The sequence below is a fragment of the Perca flavescens genome, chromosome 11, assembly GCF_004354835.1.
Source record: "Perca flavescens isolate YP-PL-M2 chromosome 11, PFLA_1.0, whole genome shotgun sequence".
NCBI lineage: Eukaryota > Metazoa > Chordata > Actinopteri > Perciformes > Percidae > Perca > Perca flavescens.
The window spans coordinates 27,733,586-27,755,033 of NC_041341.1; the positions used below are offsets into that span (position 1 = coordinate 27,733,586).

General features: G+C 43.2%; 1 protein-coding gene across 9 annotated transcripts in view; it reads left to right on the plus strand.

Moving 5' to 3' along the window:
• Positions 1-21,448, plus strand: part of myo1b (myosin IB) — a 67,586-nt gene that overhangs the window by 45,753 nt on the left and 385 nt on the right. For 2 of the 9 annotated variants that reach the window (XM_028591997.1, XM_028591998.1), the window contains exons 10-31: positions 779-926; positions 1,872-1,990; positions 2,471-2,557; positions 2,842-2,907; positions 5,358-5,462; positions 7,521-7,583; positions 8,037-8,237; positions 8,536-8,762; positions 9,081-9,281; positions 11,381-11,474; positions 12,752-12,901; positions 13,052-13,120; positions 13,834-13,920; positions 14,316-14,402; positions 15,473-15,559; positions 16,257-16,343; positions 17,926-18,000; positions 18,102-18,236; positions 19,003-19,109; positions 19,774-19,906; positions 20,341-20,493; positions 21,237-21,367. In XM_028591997.1, coding sequence (XP_028447798.1) covers positions 779-926; positions 1,872-1,990; positions 2,471-2,557; positions 2,842-2,907; positions 5,358-5,462; positions 7,521-7,583; positions 8,037-8,237; positions 8,536-8,762; positions 9,081-9,281; positions 11,381-11,474; positions 12,752-12,901; positions 13,052-13,120; positions 13,834-13,920; positions 14,316-14,402; positions 15,473-15,559; positions 16,257-16,343; positions 17,926-18,000; positions 18,102-18,236; positions 19,003-19,109; positions 19,774-19,906; positions 20,341-20,493; positions 21,237-21,367 — 2,612 coding nt within the window. The remainder of the gene's footprint in view (positions 1-778; positions 927-1,871; positions 1,991-2,470; positions 2,558-2,841; positions 2,908-5,357; positions 5,463-7,520; positions 7,584-8,036; positions 8,238-8,535; positions 8,763-9,080; positions 9,282-11,380; positions 11,475-12,751; positions 12,902-13,051; positions 13,121-13,833; positions 13,921-14,315; positions 14,403-15,472; positions 15,560-16,256; positions 16,344-17,925; positions 18,001-18,101; positions 18,237-19,002; positions 19,110-19,773; positions 19,907-20,340; positions 20,494-21,236; positions 21,368-21,448) is intronic. The other 7 variants (XM_028591999.1, XM_028592004.1, XM_028592001.1 and 4 more) reach the window with 4 other exon arrangements.

The window sequence follows — 21,448 nt, forward strand, 5'->3', positions numbered from 1 at the left end:
CCTGCTTCTCATCACCTCTCACATGGAGTTTTCACAGTATTCCCCATACAGCTGTGCTTCACCGCCGGAAACGCATGAGGACATTCCCACCAAACAATGAGTCTCCTCCACATGGCCTTGTCTGTTATGAAGCCAAAAATGACCACATCTCCTCCCCTCCTCCCCCTCGCCCTCCCCTCCCCCCTCCTTAACATTTAAGCTTAACATTTAGAAATTAGACTTCACTAAGGAGTTTCAACACATATGAAAAGACTTCAGTGCCTCTTAAAACAAGAAACCTAAAGCCGTGGGTTTTTGTTACACAATTAAGCACTTCATTAACTGGCTGTTTTGTTTGCTTGGTAAAGGAAGTGGTTTCATATTTAGCACTTGTATGATGGACTTGGATTCAGTTATGACATTTGAATAATCAATTGGGGAATTTGCAGTTTTTCCATGGGTAGATTGAGCAGATAGGTTTTTTTTTTTTTTTTTTTTTTTTTTTTTTTTTTTTTTTTCTGGATTTATGCTGGTCTCCTCTTTTCTTGGCACGCATGGATTTTGTAAATCAATGTAAATAAATGCTCTCTGGAGCCCTTCAAAATAGAGACCTCAGTCTGAGTTCGAGGTTAGAAAGACACGGGGACCTGGTGTTTGCACAGTCGTAGTCACTGTGACGTTACATTTTACATATTTATAGCTTAGTTCCCTTTTTGCAATCCTTTTGTCCATGTTTCTTATTAAGGTTCAACAACCTCAGCTGATGTGTGACTCATTCCTTTTTGCCCCCACCCCCCAGAATGCCATGCAGATCGTGGGCTTCATGGAGGACGAGGTGCAGTCGGTGCTGGAGCTGGTGGCAGCCGTGCTAAAGCTCGGCGACATTGAGTTCAAGCCAGAGTCGCGCTGTAACGGCACCGACGAGAGCCGCATCAAAGACAAAAACGGTGAGTTTGGCAGACGCCAAAACGGCAAGCAACGAGTCCCTCCTTCGTAAGAACATCACATCCGGCCTGATTTTGATAAATTGACAGCACGATGTAGTAGTGAGCAACTGAGCTGGGTGTTTATTCATGGTCCAATAAATATCCGACAAGCTGAGGAATTTTATTTGTATTTATTGGGAATATTTTTTACATTTTAAACCTTTTGACCCACATGCCCTACTGGCCTGATGTTGAGCCACTGCCCCCTATTGGCTGCTTTGATCTCTCCTGCAGCAGTCTTCACCTAACACATGCTGTATTTGAGTTTTATGATTTGCGTGACGAGCTGTTTGTGTCATCACTCCCACAGCGTTCTCTTTAGGCAAACATTACATTTACATATTTTCCTCCATGACAGTGGCATGATTCGTCTTAGTGCCACTTTTGCTGAGGAAAAAGCATCTCTTTTTTTTTTTTCTCTCCATATGAATCACTGGCTTGTTGCATCATATTGCATGCATCTGTACGCTCCCATTTTCAGTTCATTTGTAGCAGTCTTCAATCTCCCCCAGTGTAATCAGTGTAATCACTGTATCGTCAGAACCATATTTATGTAGTCCATAGATGGCACATGAGGTGCTTAATGTTTTGCTTAAATTAACTAAACTTAAAAAAAGATCCTATTCCTAATTACGTTAATTCAAATGTATTGAGATAAAAAAAGGTGAGGAAAAATTGATAGTTTGATGTTAATAATTATTTAGGATATAATAACCAGAAGTTTCCAATAGCAATAAAGTGACCAGACCCAACAGATGTTTCACTAGAAAGAGGGAGCGTGGAACACACTTGTGGTGATCTCAATTTTCAAAAAACTAAACGAGTCGACATCCATTTGATCTGTCAGCTTTATGTTCAGCTGTGCCATAAAATATAGAATGAGAATAATAATTATTTCTTTTGCAGATTTGAAGGAGATGTGTGAGCTGCTGGGGATCGAACAGTCGGTGCTGGAAAGAGCGTTCAGCTATCGCACAGTGGAGGCGAGGCTGGAGAAAGTTTCCACCACCCTGAACGTGGCCCAGGTCAGAGGGATGGTTACAAATCTGTCTTGCACCAGTTATGCCAATGCGTATCTGCCCTACTTGTATTGACACACACACACACACACACACACACACACACACACACACACACACAGACTGACTTACCGGGCTTAAACAGGCCATGACTTCCCCTTGACTTGCTCCTCTGGCTGCCGACTCTCATCCATGTCAATGCTACATGAAAACCTCTCCATTATAGATAAGCCGTATTCCTTCTGGAAATGTTAAATGTAGGTCGTATTTGAGAGGTTAGTGAGTTCACTCAGACTGTTCTTATGGCGTGGGAGGCTGTGTCCAAAAAGCAGAAGAGGAAGAGTTCCGAGACTTTTCAGAGACCCTTACCTCAGAATAATGTTGCCACTCATTGTTACCTTTCATGGTTCTGTGTATGTTTATGAGATAAATTGAAATTGTGCTTTTTCTTTTTTTTCACCACAAGTAATGTGTATCTATTTACAGGCCTACTATGCCCGAGACGCCCTCGCCAAAAATCTCTACAGTCGTCTGTTTAGCTGGCTAGTTACCAGGATCAACGAAAGCATTAAAGTAAGTGTGTGTGTGTGTGTGTGTGTGTGTGTGTGTGTGTGTGTGTGTGTGTGTGTGTGTGTGTGTGTGTGTGTGTGTGTGTGTGTGTGTGTGTGTGTGTGTGTGTGTGTGTGTGTGTGTGTGTGTGTGTGTGTGTGTGTGTGTGTGTGTGTGTGTGTGTGTGTGTTTTGCTTTTCTTTGGGGTGATGTAATCAATTATACATTTTTTATTTTGCAAGGTTTTTCATGCTAAGTTAAACTCTTCATAGCGTATTTCTAATAATGTAAATATTGTCTCCCTGCAGGCACAAACTAAAGCTCGCCACAAGGTCATGGGTGTGCTCGACATCTATGGCTTTGAGATCTTTGAGGTAAGACAAAAGGCAGAATAAAGCCACAGGGACAGGATCTGACCACCCACACACTTTTATTCCATTTAAAATGATTCAGCCCCAGGCTGCTTGCATGTGTGGTTTGGTACCTGTGAGAGGCTTATCAACAGGAAGTGAGGGCCGATAAAACCACGTTCAGATCCGATTAGTTCAGCTTTACTGCTGCCAGGGGTGAAATATTTTTTTCTTTTTTGATTTTTGGGGTAGGGGAATTCAACATTTAAAGTCAGCATTTCACCGGAGACAAATGGCAACGTAAAGAACTGCTCAAAACACCAAAGGAAACGCACAACACATCATATACATGTTACACTGACTGGCAAAGACGCGACACCGTAAACAGTATGTCGTTGGTACCTCAGCTACGTTGCACGGTACAGCAATAGGTATGGGCTGTATGTTCCATTATGTTAATTACATAGGGACCAGCCATTTGGGCAACAAGGTGCATGCAAGTATGTGCATGCAAACACATGCACGGCAGAGTTTGAGTGCACAGCATTGCCTAAATGAGAGGTTTAAAAAAAAAACTGTCCTTGTCCTGTTGCTTGATACCTGCAGTCCCCACCCCCCCAATATGTTCATGTCTTTATTTGATATCCCTGCTTGTTCACCACATTCACTCTCAAGTCCTTCCTCTCCTCTCACTGTTGTGTTGTGTCTGGGTCACCAGGATGGAGTAAGTAACACCTGCACCGGCCTGTGTGCTGTGCCAGTGTGCATGCTGCGATCTAAACTCTACACCACTTAATTCAGCTCCTCCATTAAAGACGATTTCAGGGCTCCCAGTGTGCAGCATACAGCCACGCAGCTGAAACGATTTAGCAAAAAAATAATAGCAATGCCATTATGGGCCAGTCCTCCCTGTAAGTATGGCAAGCCACTGTACTTCCCCCGTCCCCACCGGATATGTTGTTGATTAAAGCGTGTAACCCATAATATTAAATTCAAGGACTTTCCCCTACCTTGGGGCTACGCCTCCGAGAAATAGGACCATTAACTTCAAACATAGTTTTAAGATGGTGGCTTCCTCAATCTAAACCGCTCAGTTGCAGCTGAAATATTTTAGGGTTACCACACAAGTCTGTCATATTTCAGGCTGCTGTCTGCTGCCACTCGGGTATAGACAAGCTATGACGTGTGCGTGTGCGTGTGCGTGTGTGTGTGTGTTTACTAGGAGTGAAGACAACCTTTTGGTTTCTCGGTAAAAGGAAATAACATTAAGTCTTAACATTAATAACCGATCTCCTTGAGGCTATGTGTTCCGTTTCCTGGTCACTGAGAAACCTTGCTGTGTCCTTCACTCTGAGCTCTCAGACTAAACATGCTGCTCTCTAACCACTGTTGTGTCCTTTCTTAGCAAACGAATATTAACCTAACCTGGCACACAATAGGGCCATCCGCCAATAAGCATGACTCACTCACTCAATGGTCATAATTGACAACTGTAATAATTGAGAAATGCGGGAAGTAAAAATATTTGTGGCTCTTAAATCGTTAACAGTCCGTCAATGTTTAATGAAGTTTGTGACAACTTACAGAAACTTGTTCAGATAAGGGATTATTATCATAGCTTGCATCGGCAAAATGTACTGGTATCAGTTGTTCACTGTCCAGATTGATTATGCGTTTGTCCAGGGATGGTTGTTAACGTGACGAGGTAGGAGTAGGCTGCAGGTCATAGTTTGTTCAGGCTAATTATTAGCAGTATTTTATCAGATGTACTGCTTTTTAAAATGTAGAGTCTGCCTCCACAGTAAAAAAAATAAAATAAAGAAAAAATTGATGTTGCAGGCAGATGAGATGAGGGGAGGTTTTTCTCTTAAACTGGATGTAACTTCAGACACTTTGCTAGACTAATGCATGGCCAAGTGAGTTTGCCTGTTTTGGAAATGCGATTGCATCATTCTGGATGTAGCCCTCAGATCAAATTCATAAAATCTTGTCTTCATACTAAATCTAAATTCCAGGAACCTTCTCTGAACTTTCTCTCAAGAAAAAAATGTGTCTAAACATACTGTAAGCCCTCCTCATCAGTTTGCGTTGGTACGGCCATCCTCTTTAATGAAAACACTGCAGGGAATTGATGGAAACAGCAAAAGTGGGCAAAGATGTGGCCGTGCTTATGAATGTTGGCAGGGAAGAAAGAATGCAGTCAGAGCTTTGGGAAATGGAAAAAATAAAGTAGGAGCAGTGGTTTGTGAAGAACAGCCGGAACAGCGAGAACTGAGCTCTGAAAGTTTCTATAAGTTCTTAACATTGAACAGATTTTACGGATATGGAAAAGTTCAGCTTTCTCCTTTTTATTTATATATATTTTTTTGTATTAAAAAACAAAGCCCTTGAGTTAACAGGCACCATCATAATGTTGACAATGGCTGGAACTAACGACTAACTAACTTTTTTTCCTCCCGCTGCTGCTGCCGCAGGACAACAGCTTTGAGCAGTTCATCATCAACTACTGCAACGAGAAGCTGCAGCAGATCTTCATCGAGCTGACCCTGCGTGAGGAGCAGGAGGAGTACGTCCGAGAGGTAAGCTTGTATAGTCAGCTTTCACACATGCAACACACACACAAATTCCATGCACTCCTGAGTGGACTGGTAGTGGACAATTGGATAAATTACCCATGGAGCCTATCCCGTAGCCCTGGAAACGCTCTCTCTCGCTTGCAACTGTATGTCTACGGCATTCAACCCGTCGGCACACCATCGGTTGTGTTGACAGTCCCTCTTGTCACTCATCTGTTTTAACCTCGAAAGCATTCTTGCCCTTCTATCCCGTTCTCCGTCGTCCATCACACTCTTGGGTTTATTCTCCCCCCCCGTCTCCCCTCGGTGGAGTCCCGGGGACGGAAGTGATCCCTCACTCCAGCGAGAGTAAACACTCCCCGTCGTGGGCCTTTTTACGCTCTGTTTGTTTTCAGAGCCCTATGTATGCTAAGTGCTGCAGCGGTGACCCCCACACCCCTTCCCCACTAACACACCACCACCAATGATATTCCACTCCTGGCCTCAATCCAGTATACTGCATGGGAAAATACCACAGCGCTGGAGGAAGGAGGGAGGACCACCAATCAGATTTGACCAGTCACCATTCAGTTTAAGCCACACCTATTCTCCCCCCTCACTGTCCCTCGAAATATGTCACATTGCTTACATCAACCTTAGCTACGATTCCAACCCAATTAGCAGCTGTGAATGAGATGTCGCTGCGGTGGGTTTTTCAAGGGAAAGTGGCCTTTTTATTTTTTAGAGGGTAAGATGGAGAATGTTTTCCCTTAACGCTCCAGAAAGCCTCTTCGCTCTGTCCTAGCTCAGATGATGGGAAGAGCCAGAGCAGGAGAGGAAGGCCTAGTGAAAATAACAACCCAGCAAGGACAAATATGGCTATGAAGATGGATGTAGCAACATTTGGACTGATTTTAATAATAAAAAAAAACAGCACTGAAGTTTGTGATGAAAGAATGCTTAAATAAGGAATGATAACTGTAACTCTAATGGGGCCTCGCCAATTTAGTATTGCCAGGACATTTGTTCTCATTAGGGCCAGCTTCCCCATGTAAATGCTAAGTGCTAGTGATATAAATGTGTCTAGGCTGAGTATAACCTCAGTTTATAACTATGTAAAATGTATGAGGTTTGAGATTAGAGCTAGAGACACATTAAAGAATCATACATTATAATTTTCTCCTGTCATTCAGCCCAGAATTAACAGACTGTGGACAAAACAGTGTGGTGGTGGTTGTTATTTTCTCCTACCCATCACTAGTGGAATAACTGTCCAGCACTGATTCTTCTTTAGAATCTGACATGTCAGTAGAATCTAAAGAAGTTTTTTTTTTTTTTTTTTTCCTGTGTCCAGCATTTGTTGAATTCAAATGACACATTTCCCGAACAATATGAACCGAAATGGAAACGCAAGAGATGCTTTGTCTCTGTTTTCAATCACAAGAGTTACTATTGCCTGGAGGAGATTATGTCTGTGTGTAACTAAGAGTGGATGTCCCAAACGGAGAGGAGACCGAGCATACGAATGAAAAAGAGCTGCTACTGAACAACTCTGGTTGGGACTGCCATCCATTGTGGCTACTAGGCATCGGCTATGTTTGGCATCGCACTTTCACAAACGGTTGACGTTTGATCAAATTGAAAGGCAGGCACACAGTGTCTTTGTGTGCTCGGTTGTTGCTGCATCTCAGAATCCGAGTCAGAAGGGGTGTTATTGCCAAGTGAGTAGCGCTTACGAGGAATTTGCCTTGGCTGTTGGTGCGTACATAAACATATTAAACATTAATATGAAATAAACAAACAACAAATACAGAAACAAATAACTCCTACATCTCCAGATCTCTACAGTGAAAAGTGAAGTACTTGTTGAGGGCTGTTTGACTGTGAGAGCAGCAGTGATTAGGTGACTGCCCTTTGGCTACTTGACTAGGGGCTCAGTGTTGTGTCAAATTACAGGCAGGTTCATGAACCTCTACATTCTTGAGAGTCTTGCTGGTGTGGAAAATATGTCTTGTTAGCTCAAGATAGGAAAAAAACAACAACCCCATTGTCCCCTTTTGACCGTAATTTCTTTTGTTACAGGGCATCGAGTGGACCAACATTGAATATTTCAACAACGCTATTATCTGCGACCTCATTGAGAATGTAAGTCCCCCAGTTATCAGAGACCACGCAAACCAGCGAAGCATGAAGCCACATTCACATCCAGCTGCTCTCGTAGCACTTCTCACCAGTGTTTTTGCACACCGCGAAAAAACAATGGCTAGAGACCAGTAACGAGGAATAATGGGTAACACTTGACTTGAAGGTATCTACATACGAGTGACATGACACTGTCATGAACACATGACACATGAACCCTAACTCTAACGCCAACCATAACTTGTCATTACCAAAAACTGAATGACACTTACTAAAAGAAGCGTTGGGGTCATAAATGTTCATGACTGGTTTTATAATGTTTAGGACACGGTCATGACCGTGTCATGGCACTCTTGTGTAGATACCTTCAAGTTAAATGTAACCAAATAATATTCAATATGACGCACAAGTATTGAACACAACCTGTTTGATGTCTAACCACCTTGCTACGTGCAGCACCAAAATGGCATCTTGGCCATGCTGGACGAGGAGTGCCTGAGGCCGGGCACCGTCACAGACGAGACCTTCCTGGACAAACTGAACACCATCTGCGCTGAACACCAGCACTTTGAGAGCCGCCTCAGCAAGAACTCCAAGTTCCTCACCGACCACAGCCTGCCACACAATTGCTTCCGCATCCAGCACTACGCCGGCAAGGTACTGGGCTTTGGTCTATGTACACAACCACAAGGAATAAGTAGTAGCGGAGCGCTGTAAAGGGAATGCCAAAAAACCCACTGACCAGACATAGATGGTACTGTAAAATTGTGAATTTATGCATCTGGTCAGACAATTAAATTCTTGACCTGCACTCGGTAGTATTAAAAACTGAAATAAAACGGCAAGATGAGTTTTTGTTCAGTTGTGATTCTTTACATGATGAGAAGAAAACATTGTAACAAGTGTAATTATAGTTTTTTTTTTTTCTTCTTCTTCTTTTTTTTTCCACATCAAGGTGCTGTACCGTGCCGAGGGCTTTGTAGACAAGAACAACGACCTGTTATACCGGGACCTGTCGCAGGCCATGTACAAGGCCAACCACAGCCTCATCAAACAGCTGTTCCCTGAAGGCAACCCCTCCAAAGTCAACCTGAAGAGACCCCCGACAGCTGGGTTCCAGTTCAGAGCATCAGTGGGGACGCTGATGAAGAACCTGCAGACCAAGAACCCAAACTACATCCGGTAAAGTCCTGTCATTCATACGGAGACTTTATCTGTTTTTAACTCTGTGTGTGGGTCTCGGGGTTTGGGTCTGTGGGTCTGGGTGTGGTTACATAAATGAAATGTCCACCCAACCCTTAGTCATTCTAAAAAAAAAAAAAAATATCGCTGTCAGTATGGTATCATTACAATACTGTGACCAAATAATAAAATCTCAACTATATATCTCTAGAATCCATTCAGGTAAATGTTCTTCCATGGATGAGCAGTGTATCAGACTTTCTTTCTTTCTTTCTTTCTTTCTTTCTTTCTTTCTTTCTTTCTTTCTTTGCTTCCCAGGTGCATCAAGCCCAATGACAAGAAGGCCTCCCACATCTTCACCGACTCTCTGGTCTGCCATCAGGTGCGCTACCTGGGCCTGATGGAGAACGTCCGCGTGAGGAGAGCGGGCTACGCCTTCCGCCAGGCCTACGAGCCGTGCCTGGAGCGCTACAAAATGCTCTGCAAGCGGACCTGGCCCCATTGGAGAGGGCCTGCCAGGTAATGGTGGTGTTGATTCTGATGCAGTGACTAATTGTGGGGTAGAGGGGAGGTGGGGAGGGGAGCAGAGAAAAGAGGGGGGCTTGTCACTGGAAAGCTGCCAAAACAAATCCCTCCCTAGGTCTCTTGTGAGAAACGCTCGTAGGTGTCTTTAACTAAGGCACTGAACCTGGGACTACTCCCAGGGGGAGTCACTGTGACCAGCACTAATAGACTGCAGTTGGACTGGTCAGCTCCCAGGTGGGACTGTCTGGAGCTGTGTGAATGTGGAACAGGTTATTACTGGAAAAGGGCTCAGATGGCTTTCCCTGCATAAATAAAGGTTCAAAAGGGAGGCGGGGGGAAATAATCCGCTGAATTTAACAGTTTACCCAACACATACTGATAGGGTCGGGCATCGTTTGGATTTTAACGATTCTGATTCCAATTCCGATCCTTCCCTTCGATTCCGGTTCTTATCGATTCTCGATTCCGATTCTTTCAGGGGTGGAGTTGAAACGGGCCACATGCCTATTTTCACAAATAAGAGGCAAGTTTTATTTTGATTCAATGGTGGTTTGCAGTTTGACCGGGCTTTTTCAACGCAAAATAAAGCCACACTAGAGCGCCGCTTACTGTGCAACACAACAAGCGCCTGGCTGCTTCGGAAACCAAAACTTGCGCATCTTAAATTGGGAAGCGATGATTGGATTTGAAACCAAATCCACTAAATGATTCCAAACGATTGCAATAAAGAAACTGTTCTACTGGAATTGTAATTTTTGAAATGATTCCAAGTAGGAATCTGTTCGTGATGCCCAACCCTACGTACTGACATGTATCCCTAAAGACATAAATCTTTTTAAAGTGCTCATATTATGCTTTTTGGCTTTTTTTTCCCCTCCTTTCTTTTTGTGTTATATATTTTTTTTTTGTGCACATTATAGGTTTAAAAAGTGAAAAAGCCCAAAGTCCACCCCAAAGGGACTTCCAGAGAAAATACTGTTCACAAACTGCTCCAAACAGCTCTATTGTAGTCCAGCCTTTACTTCAGAGACAAACGTCACTATGTGACACACGTTATAATGCTCGTCTAGCTGCTAGCATGGCACGACCTCATACTCTGCTTCTGACTGGCTAGCAGTGCTTACCTGGCTACTGCGCATGTGCGACTCCCAACAACGATGGAATAGAAGTGAGATGCCTCACTTTGGTAGCTAAAACAGAGAGCTCAACACACAGGGTGAAAAGAGGAGCTGCAGCAATGTGCATTAAAAAAAAAAAAAACACATAAACCTATTCTGGTACAACCTCTAAATACAATTCTGAACCTGACAAGGAGCATAATCTGAGCCCTTTAAATGATGATGCGTTTGCTAGTATCCAACTTTATTATTACATACAGTACACCCAAACACTGTTTCAGGTATTTGCTCACTCCACGTGAAACTCCTCTAAGAAACTATCCGCAGTCTTGTCACATACTGGACCAGTTGTTTGGCAGAAATGAACCGTTCCCTCCCTGAACCACAGCATGTTGAGACATTTCAGCCTTATCTGTCTCTGTTCTGTATCGGCCAGCCTTGCATGCTGGTAAAAGCACTGATTCCTATCTGCTCTACCACACGTCGGTATCTCGTTGTTCAGCCATCCCTCAGTGCTTTGTGTGGTTTCCTTTATTTCCTCCCTCCACATGTTTCTCTGGATTTGTTTCGTTCTCCTTTTTTTTAATCATTCGTTCGGTCTGTTTCTCAAACTCTACATCCTCAGTGCTGCTCTCTTCTGTTCTCACTTGTGTCCAAAATCTCCTCACTACTTCCACATGTTGGATGATCTTCTAGGATGTTGTGTTGTCTGTGCTGTCGTGTGTCTGTGTCCTTTTTGTGTCTTGCGACGCTTTGTTGGATCTCATGTTTGTTGATTTTATTTTATGTTGATTTTAGAATTGGGTTTTTTTTGTTACATGTTTATGTTGTGAAGCAACAGATTGTAGCACTATGTCCAAGACAAATGTCCCCTCTGGGACAATACAGTATATTCTATTCTATTCTATTCTATGGCCACTTGAAAAGTCAAGTATGCTTTGGATCGCCCATCTGACCCTTTCTGGCTTCCCACAGGGAAGGAGTGGAGGTGCTGATGGCCGACCTCCCGGTCCCAGCAGAAGAGTTCTCCTACGGACGCTCCAAGATCTTCATCAGGAACCCAAGAACGGTAGAAAACCTTTTTTTAAATAGGTTATGTGCACTGCTGTGTACTCTGGTAGATCAAGCTGTGTTTGAATGTCTATATCCAGTGTGCTCAGCTGCCCCTGTTTTCTCACAGTAAGATGTTTGTGAAGCAGGGTGGGCTGCTCTCGGAGCCCCCCACTTCAGCAATTAGCATGCAACCACCAGAAGAAGGGGAAAAAAAAAAAAAAAAAAAAAACCCACATGGTTTCACTTAGCCACCCCATCTAACATGGGAAATGAGCTTCTTTACTCCGCCTCTTCAACTGCTCAAGCCTGCAGCGTTAGAATGGACTTTCTCCCCACCCAGTAAAAAGACCAACAAAGCTTGGAATAACATGATCTCATAGTGGGAGAATTTTTCTTCTATAATTGCTTTTTTATTTATTTTTTTTTATATCTGATCAACTTATCTGCCTTGTATATCTGCAGCTGCGAAATCACCACATAAGAGTGTAGTTGAGTGGATTTAAATCCACGTTTCCAGACATTATTGCTTTTGGCTAATAATCCAATGCAGCCACGCCTCTTATTTTAATTGTATTTATTTTATTGTTTAATTATCGTGGGGCAATCCCTATAACATTGTCACAGCAAGGTGCTTTAGGACGTCTGTTTGGGATTGAAGTTCAGCGGATAAAGCAGTGTACACCTTTTACTGACTGGGAGGATTTAGACATCGCGCCAAATAAGTTTAAAAAAGTATATATATAAAATTGTCAAAATTCAGTAGATTGTATTCTGTATAGTTTTACAGTGATGCCATTGTATTGGTTTTTGATCGAACATGTTTAGAGCCTGTTTATGAAGTAATGACAGAGGTGTGACGCTGATTGCTGTCACCGTTTGGAGAGATCTGGAGCAAGACACGTGGCGTGGACCACGTTACTACAGACCCAAGACGGGCTGCCTGCAGATGAACACATTGCATTGGGTGGCAGCAGGAAAATAAAATGTTGTACTCCCCACCTGCAGATAGATTGGACTTTGTACTTGATATTGCTGAATCAGTATTTGGTGAGATTAAAAGTCAAACCTTTCCATTGATCTCCTAGAGGGAGAAGTTTAAATTTTCACCTTTTTTTTTTTTTTTTTTTTCTTCCTTTTTATGACTATTTATGACCTTATTGCAGGGATTAAAAAGACACTGTGCTTGCCAAACTATGTGATACCTGCCGACTTTAACAACAGACGGGACTCTGTAAGTTAGGGTGTTTTCCTGCTGCCTCATACAGTAACCTTCCTACTCTCTCCCCCCCGCAGCTCTTCTTCCTGGAGGAGAGGAGGAGGCAATGCCTGCAAGACCTGGCCACACTCATTCAGAAGATCTACCGTGGCTGGAAGTGCCGCAGCCACTTCCAGCTGCTGAAAAAGAGTCAGATAGTGGTGGCGGCGTGGTACCGGCGATATGCGGTGAGGCTCTTGACGGGGAGGGGGGAATGCCATGCTCACGATCAACGCACAAAAGCAGAACTGAACACATTGACAGATGGCATTGATGCCTGAAGTGTAGTTTATTCCCTATAGTTGATTTTTTTTTCTTTTTTCTTTTCCATCTCACAGCAAGAAAAGAAATACCAGAAGATCAAGAGTGCCACCACTGTGGTGCAGTCCTACACCAGAGGATGGCAGGTGTGTGCACCTTCCTGGGTATTCCCTCTGTTCAGAACAAACACGCAGCATGCAGAAATCATGACGGGAAACAATGTTTGCTTGTTTACTTATCCCCAACTGGCACCGGCCGAGTGTCCGAGGTTTCTGCCTAAAACTAGAGATAGCCCGATACCATTTTTTGCTTCCCGATTCCTTGCGTATCGGCCGATATCGAGTACCGATCCGATACCAGTGTGTCATATATTTTATTATGTTTTAACAACTGTATACTACTATCCCTGTATGGACGTGATATGATTTCGATCTGTGTGTCAGGTTAAACTCTTTGTAAAACATGAACAAACACAAACAATGAATGCCACATTACTTTCTTTTATTCTCCAGTTTGACAGTCAGTTTAACGGAAAAAGAACGTAAATAAACTGCTTTTAACGTAGATTTTCTTTAAGGCTTTTTGACGTGGTATCGGATCGGTGCATAAACTCCAGTACTTCCCCGATACCGATGCCAGCGTTTTAGATACTGGTATCGGTATCGGACCATCTCTACCTAAAAGGAAGATGTTCCTCGCCACTGTTGCACCACATGCTTGCTCTTGGCGCGGGGGGCGATTATTGGAAATAATGGGTCTTTGTAAATTATAGAGTGTGGTCTATAATACCTACTCTGTCTTGAGTTAACGGTTATGTTTTGATACTATAAATAAAATTGAATTGTTATTTTCCCACCAGGCCCGCAAACTGCTGAGAGAGCTGAAGTATCAGAAGAGGTGTGAAGAGGCGGTGACCACCATCTCGGCCTTCTGGCACGGCACCCAGGTACTGACCGTGAGCTTTTTACCTCAGCGCTGCATCAGCCTCACTTTGATGCAGGCTTTTATATTCATGTTTGGAGGGGAGAGGGGAGAGGGGGGGCGTTTTAATACTTGATTTTATTTATTTTTTCAATCTTATGCAGTGTTGCTGTCAAATTGCCCAACAGTTTTACAAAAACGTTCTGTTCTTTAACAAAGCTATCCTTGATGTTTCTCTTTTAATCCTGCTTCTTTTTTTTTTTTTTTTTTTTTTTTGCTGATCACACAACTGCCACTTCTCTTCTTCTCGCCCCCGCCCCCCCCCCCCCCCCCCCCCCCCCACCTTCTCCTCTTTCTTTTTTTTTTTTTTTTTTCCTCCTCGCTCTTCTCAAAACCTGCCTTTACCGAACGTCCCACCAGGCTCGGATGGAGCTGAGGCGTCTAAAACAAGAAGTGCGGAATAAACACGCTGTGACAGTAATTTGGGCATACTGGCAGGGAACCAAGGTATTTCCACCCAAGCCGGAGTGTGTCTCTGTCCCAGCTGTCTCGTCACCCCTGTCCACCATGTCCCGTCCCGTCCCATTCCCAGTATGAAAGCCGCCTCGTAGAGTAGCAGCCCCTCTGAATGAACCTCGATCCCAGCCCTTCCGTTACCCACTGGCCTGATTGATGTGCCTCACCACCCCTCGTGTTGTTCGTCCTGTTTTCTGTTTAGTAGCTCTTCCACGTAGGATTGTCTTCATATGTTTTTTAATTGTTGAAAAAACTAGATTTCTACACATGAAACCCGCTTTGCTGTATCTCAAACATTGCTCACATGTTTTGGATTTGTGTGTCTTCGATTTAGTTTCTATCCAATGTGGTGTTTTATTTATTTTTTTAAATGTGTCCATTCTCTTCTGTAATCGAATTAGTTCAACCATGCAGTGCCCACCACACAGATGATTTTTTTTTATTTCACGGTGTTATTTACTCTGACTCATGCTGAGGTGGCTCTTTTTAATGTACTATTATGCTGACAGCAAAATACATAAGCATGGAATTATCTCACTATGGCACATATGTTGCCACTTTATATATCCTCTGTGGCTGTGTTTATTTGAAGCCACTGTGCAGACTTTGTAGTCTGCAAGTTAACATCTTATCAGCATTTACTCAACCGCGTTATCATTTGACATAACCCTGGCTGTTAATAATCAAAATTTTATTTCAAGGTCTCGTAGCTTGCTGATGACTCATAGATGCTGTTAAAGGTTATTGTGTGTTGTATGCAAACTTTGTTCTTGGTTCTTCTTTTTGCTCTACCTTTTTTATGACTCTCTAGATAACGTAATGATAATTCCGACTCTTTATTTCCTCTTAAGCATGGGGTTAACAGAGTCCCGAAACGCGAGCGCCACTGAAAGTCGCTGGCATGTTGATGTTAACCACCCCGTTGTCCCATCTCTGGACAGTCCTTATGTTGTCTTTTGTCTTTCGTCACACCTACTCAGTACCTCTCTTGGGACAATTATGTTTTGAATGCCACTGAAATTAACCACCCCCCCCCCGCAACTGCCACCGTTTTTCATCAGGCCCGGAGAGAGCTGCGTCAGCTGAAGGAGGAGGCGAGGAATAGACATGCCGTATCGGTCATTTGGGCCGGCTGGCAGGGCACCAAGGTATTTGGGAAGCCTACTGACTTGACTTGCCGTGACTTGCCGCCTCCATCGAACCCCTCCACCCATCGCCCTCAAAAAAGAAAAAAAAGAAAAAAAACTCAACATACCCATCATTCTGCTAAACCCAATCTAAACATGTCCTGTGTGATGTAAGGTAGTTTAGCCTCCACCCTCTCAAACATGATCAGGTCATGTTTTGGTTGCCTTTTCAGCTTCTTCCTCCAAGGCCCATGCCTCACCAGTGCATGCTGCCTGCCCTCTGCATGACTTCTTCCTTTTGTCGTGTAGTTAATGCATGTTTACTCTTTGCATCGCAGCACCGTTTGTCTTTTTTTTTTAATTTTTTTTTTTAGATGGAACTGTTTGGATCCTTTGGGGTGACCTCTGCTGCCTGAGTTGTGACTTTTGCTCTCTGCCTGTTCCTCTCAAAGTTCCACTAAAAGTCTGTTTCCGTTCCAGAAGTTCCCCTGATAAATGTGTGCCGTATTTGTTTCTGGAGTCTGGAGCAGTCGAGCTGTACTTTTTACAGTATCTCCATGGTCACAGAGGGCTGCTGTGCGTGCGTGCGTGCGTGCGTGCGTGTGTGTATATTTGATGATTGCTGACTTCAGGCAAAACCGTGTCTCCCTCTTCTTCCTCTCATCTTCTCTCGCTTCATTTGTTCCCGCTCTCCGTCTCTTCCCGTCCCCCTGAACAGGCTCGCAGGGAGCTGAGGACACTGAAGGAAGAGGCCAGGCGTAAGCATGCTGTCGCTGTGATTTGGGCCTACTGGCAGGGACTTAAGGTACCTCCCAGCCCCACAGCGCAGCCATCACCAAAGTCTGCCACCTATCCATCACCCCTTACCCTCTTCATCCTCCTCAACCGTCTGCTATATGCACACTTGTACAGGAAGCCAGTGTCTGCCTAGTGCTGTGCTCACACTTTAACCATGCTTTAGACTGTGCTTTTGACCAAGGTTAAGCACATTGGACCATGCGTGGCTACACATGATTATTGGCTGATAAAGACCATCAAATCATCTTTTGTTGCAATTCCACAATCAAAACCGTGAAACATTTGGTTTTATGCGTAGTCAACTAAAATGACAAAAAAATCTAATGTATGCTAAACCACCACAACATACAGGTTGTGGTGGTTTATACAACAGTTCTACAGGAATTACTTGAGCAAAGACAACTTTCCTAGTTTTTCTTTCTTTTTCATGATACAATGTTTTTCCTCCAATATGGAAATCCCATTTCCCGTTGCAGTGCAGTCTTGTGGGACTTGCAGTCCCTCTGCATCCCCACACAGGCCCAGAGAAATGTATTGAACACAATGATGTCACCTCATCTTAAAGGTGTAGTACACAAAAGAAAGACCAACCTTTCCAGTTTACCCCAGCGGTTTCTAGCCATGCAGATTTTTTTGTGATTATTTGCAGAGGTTTTGAGACCTCTGCCACCACTCCATTGCAATGGAGGTGGATGGAGTTTTATTTGAGGCGCTCAAAGCTTTGAAAAGTTAAATTTGAAACCATGAAACCGAGCAAAATAATCAACACCCCCTCACATCAACAGTTTTCATTCAAACAATTTTTTTGGATCGGAAATGGTACGCAAAGATGTAACAAAGGTACTTTAAGGTTAACCTCCTCCCCATAAATCCAGAATTTTAGATACAGTCGAGATCATTCTTAATATATTGGTCTTTTTGTTTTTTAATGCTGAAGATTTAAACCAACAGAGCCGGACTGACATGGCCAGAATCTGTCTCTGTCTCTCTTTCTGATCTGTTCTTTTCTAAATGTCTGCTTCCTCTGCATCTGTGCAACTAACAATATTTGTTTTACTTGTTATCTCTTTGTCTTTAGGTGTTTGTGTGTGCGTGCGTGCGTGCGTGCGTGTGTGCGTGCGTGCGTGTGTGTGTGTGTGTGTGTCCTAGTTTCTGGTGCTTATCTGTTACGTGTCTCTCTGGTTTTACCAGAACAACTGTCGTCACACTGGTCATTTGTTGCAGTGTTAATCTTTTCTTTGTGTTAATTGACCACGCTGCACCGAACAATGCACCTGTCAACAACTCAATTTGTGCAATTAAGGTCAGCGTGAAGGCCATTTGTCATAACCATCATTCACTTCTCAGAAATTAGTCATTGTTGTAATTTCAATGAATTCCAGCAGCTTGGAGTTGACTTTGTTCCAGGTGTTCATTGTTTGTTTGTGACTAACCCTTTGCTGTTGTTCTAGTGTTGTCTATACTGCCATCCTGCTATCAGTGTACTATTTTTTTATTTTTTTATTTTTTTTCCCCTGCTTCACATTTGACTAATGGCCTGCAAACGGTGATTGACAGTTTGTTTATGCTTTCCTTTATTGCTGTAAAAGGTCCGCAGAGAGTACAGAAAGTTCTTCAGGGCAAATGCAGGGAAGAAGATCTATGACTTCACCATCCAGAGAATTGTAAGTAAATACATGAGTTTAAAAACTTAGAATTGTGCTCCTGAGCTTTTCTTGTTATTTGCTAGAATGTTATTAACTTGCATTTATGTCCATCTCTCCAGATGCAAAAATACTTCCTGGGCCTGAAGAGCACCATGCCCTCCGTGTCACCCATAGACAAGAGCTGGCCTGCCAATCCTTACCGCTTCCTGGATGGAGTCCACACAGAGCTGCGGAGAATCTTCCATCTCTGGAGGGTCGGTCACAAATAACCATAGCCCCTCTCCTCTGTCTGTCCCATTCACCCACATCCAATGATTTGAATATTGTCTAACAAACACACCTGATAGACGGACCTTATGGATGGGATATGAAGCATTTAACTCCCAATATAAAATAAAATCCTTTTTTATATCGGAGCCACAGGCTGTAACAGCCAATCCAAAAAGGGTCAAATCACACACGCCTGAGGCAACAATCCTGTCAGTTATTGATCGAAATGTATACATAGTAGAGCTGCAAAGATTAATCGATTAGTTGTCAACTTTTAAATTAATCACCAACTATTTTGATGATCGATTAGTCTGTTTGAGTAATTTTTTTTAAGACAAAAGTAAAAATTCTTTGATTCCAGCTTGTTAAATGTGAATATTGTTCTAGTTTCTTCTCTCCTCTGACAGTAAACTGAATATCTTTTGAGTTGTAGACAAAACAAGACATTTGAGGACGTCATCTTGGGCTTTTGGTGGAAACACGGATCCGCATTTTTCACCATTTTCTGACATTTTATAGACCAAACAACTAATCGATTAATTGAGGAAATAATGAACAGAATAATCAACTATGAAAACAATCGTTAGTTGCAGCCCTTATACGTAGAATGAACATAAGCAACGCATCACAAGATCCATTGCACACGCTCCCGGAAAATTAATTAACCACTGGCAATGGAAAATATTTTAATAGATAAAACAAGATCCCATATTTGAACTGCAGTTGCTATGTGTGCGCTTGTGTGTTCAGTGCAAGAAATACAGGAGCCAATTCACAGAGGAGAAGAAGGCGGTGTATGAGGAGAAGCTGGAGGCCAGTCAGCTCTTCAAGGATAAGAAGGCTCTCTACCCGAGCAGGTACCGGATATTCACTGGGACCGAGTGCCCCTTGTGTCACGGTATAGTAGGGGTGTGGATCTTCACTGGTCTCACGATTCGATTACGATTATCCTGTCTACGATTCGATATCCCGATGCGTCACCTCCTCAATATTATTATATATTGCTACACATGGTTTTCATCAACAAATTCAAGCATTTGAATGAAGACGAACTCCCCTTTTTGTTGCACCTGCTCTTAAAAAAAAGACATTTCCTGAACACAGCAGGCAACCCTGTGAACGATTCGGTATCACGATGCGTCACATCCTCAACAGATGGTTTTCATCAACAAATCCGACGAACTCCCCTTTCTATTGCACCTGCTCTTAAAAAAAAGACACTTCCTGAACACAGCAGGCAACAGACAAAAGGCAAAATCCAAAAAGCAGCGACCGGAAAATCAACAAGCAACATCAGTAGGCAATAATGGATTATGGTCTGTGGCTGCATTGATGCAGAAAGATCCACGTGCGCATCGCGGTGCATGGATGCAGTGAGTCATTTCAACACCCCTACTGTATAGGTATATAAAAAGAAATGTCTAGATAAATGAGAAGATTAGCGAATCTCTCAATTTCACGGTCAACGAAAAGCATCTGACCTCTCATGTGGCATAAACAATGTGAATGTCTTTGTCGCAGTGTGAGCCAGCCCTTCAAAGGAGACTATCTGGAGATCAGCAAGAACCCCAAATATCAGAAACTCAACAGCGCCGTGGATGAGAAGGTTCTGCTGGCTGATGTGGTCAACAAGATCAACAGGGCCAATGGCAAGGTAAGAAAGATTTTAAAAAAAGTTACATTTCCAGCTCCTATACAAAGCCAAATGGATTGTAAAAGTCAAAAAATACAAGCTGCGATTACATCGGGACCCTGCTGTTTAGCTCCCACACAGGCCTTGTGAAGCACAAAACTATTAAGTTGTTTTCATGGGTGTTTCACCCACTCTCTGCAGCGATCTGATTTTTAGACCTCTTAACAATTGGCTTTTTTTTCTTTCTTTCTTTTTTTTTCTTTTCTTTGCTCCAGCAGATAGCAGACATGTCGGGACACATGCATTATGTTTTTACTCCTTACCCTGTCCCACTTTCAAGATCAGATAGGCACTTTAAAAGAGATGCACCTAAAAAAGACATTTTGGTCCGTGCAATTGCTCTTGCCCTAGCACAATGTTAAGTGTGACAAGACAATTTCTGCTCCGGTTGGCAGGGTACGGCTCGAATCTTCCTGCTGACTAAGAAGAGCGTGGTCCTGGCCGACCAGAAGACAGGCCAGGTGAAGGCCAGCGTTCCCCTGCCAGACCTCGCCAGCGTGTCGGTCAGCACGCAGAGCGACGGCTTCTTTGCTCTCAGACTCAAAGAGGTAACCTGTTGTGAGAAGAGCGTTGTTGTGATTTCAGTATCGATCTCTCTCTCAGCAAGAATGCAAGTAAGAGGATTTCCCAAAATGTCCACCTATCCTGTTAAGACCAGCTGAGACACTAAAGTGGTTAAACGGCAGTCAGTTGTGCACTTTGTGTTGTTCGGTTTAAATGCTGGTGGGAGACCTCTGGCTACAGGAAGTACTGATTTTACTGATCAAGTAATTGATTTCTTTCAAAGTTTTTTTTTTTTTTTTTTTAATTCAAGATCGATGAGAAACGCAACCAATACACATTTTACAAGTTGTGTTTTTTCATTTTAACCAACTGACAAAAATGCATGTAAACACAAAATAAGAAACCAAGATGGCTGTAGATTACATTTAAGCAGTTGCGAAACATAACACTAAAAGCTATGAGAAGAAAGTAATGGAAGGATTACGACTACAAAGACTACAAATCAACACTCCCATCAAAGTATAGGATTACAGGGGACCGAACTTTTTGAGTTTTTCTGAAGCAAATGTCATTGTGTCATTTTGTAGTAGATAACTTTATTGTCCCCGTGGGGCAGTTGGGTTTGCGGCACAATCGCAAAGGCACTTTATGACAAGACATCAGACATAGGACACAAACAAATAGTCCTTGCATCAGACACCGACAGACATAACATGAAGAATATACATCACTACTACTTTTTTTTGAGTTTTTCTGAAGCAAATGTCATCGTGTCATTTTGCCTCAGGGGTCGGCCTCAGCCGTCAAAGGAGACTTCTTACTCAGCAGCGAACGCCTGATCGAGATCATCACCAAACTGCACCGCACCGGGGCCACGGCTGCAGACAGCGAGCAGCTCAACGTCGACATCTCAGACGAGTAAGAGCACATGCAGGGTTGAATCCGGTCATTCTGGTCAAAGGATGCGATCCGCCTTCCGTCCGGATGATGATGATGATG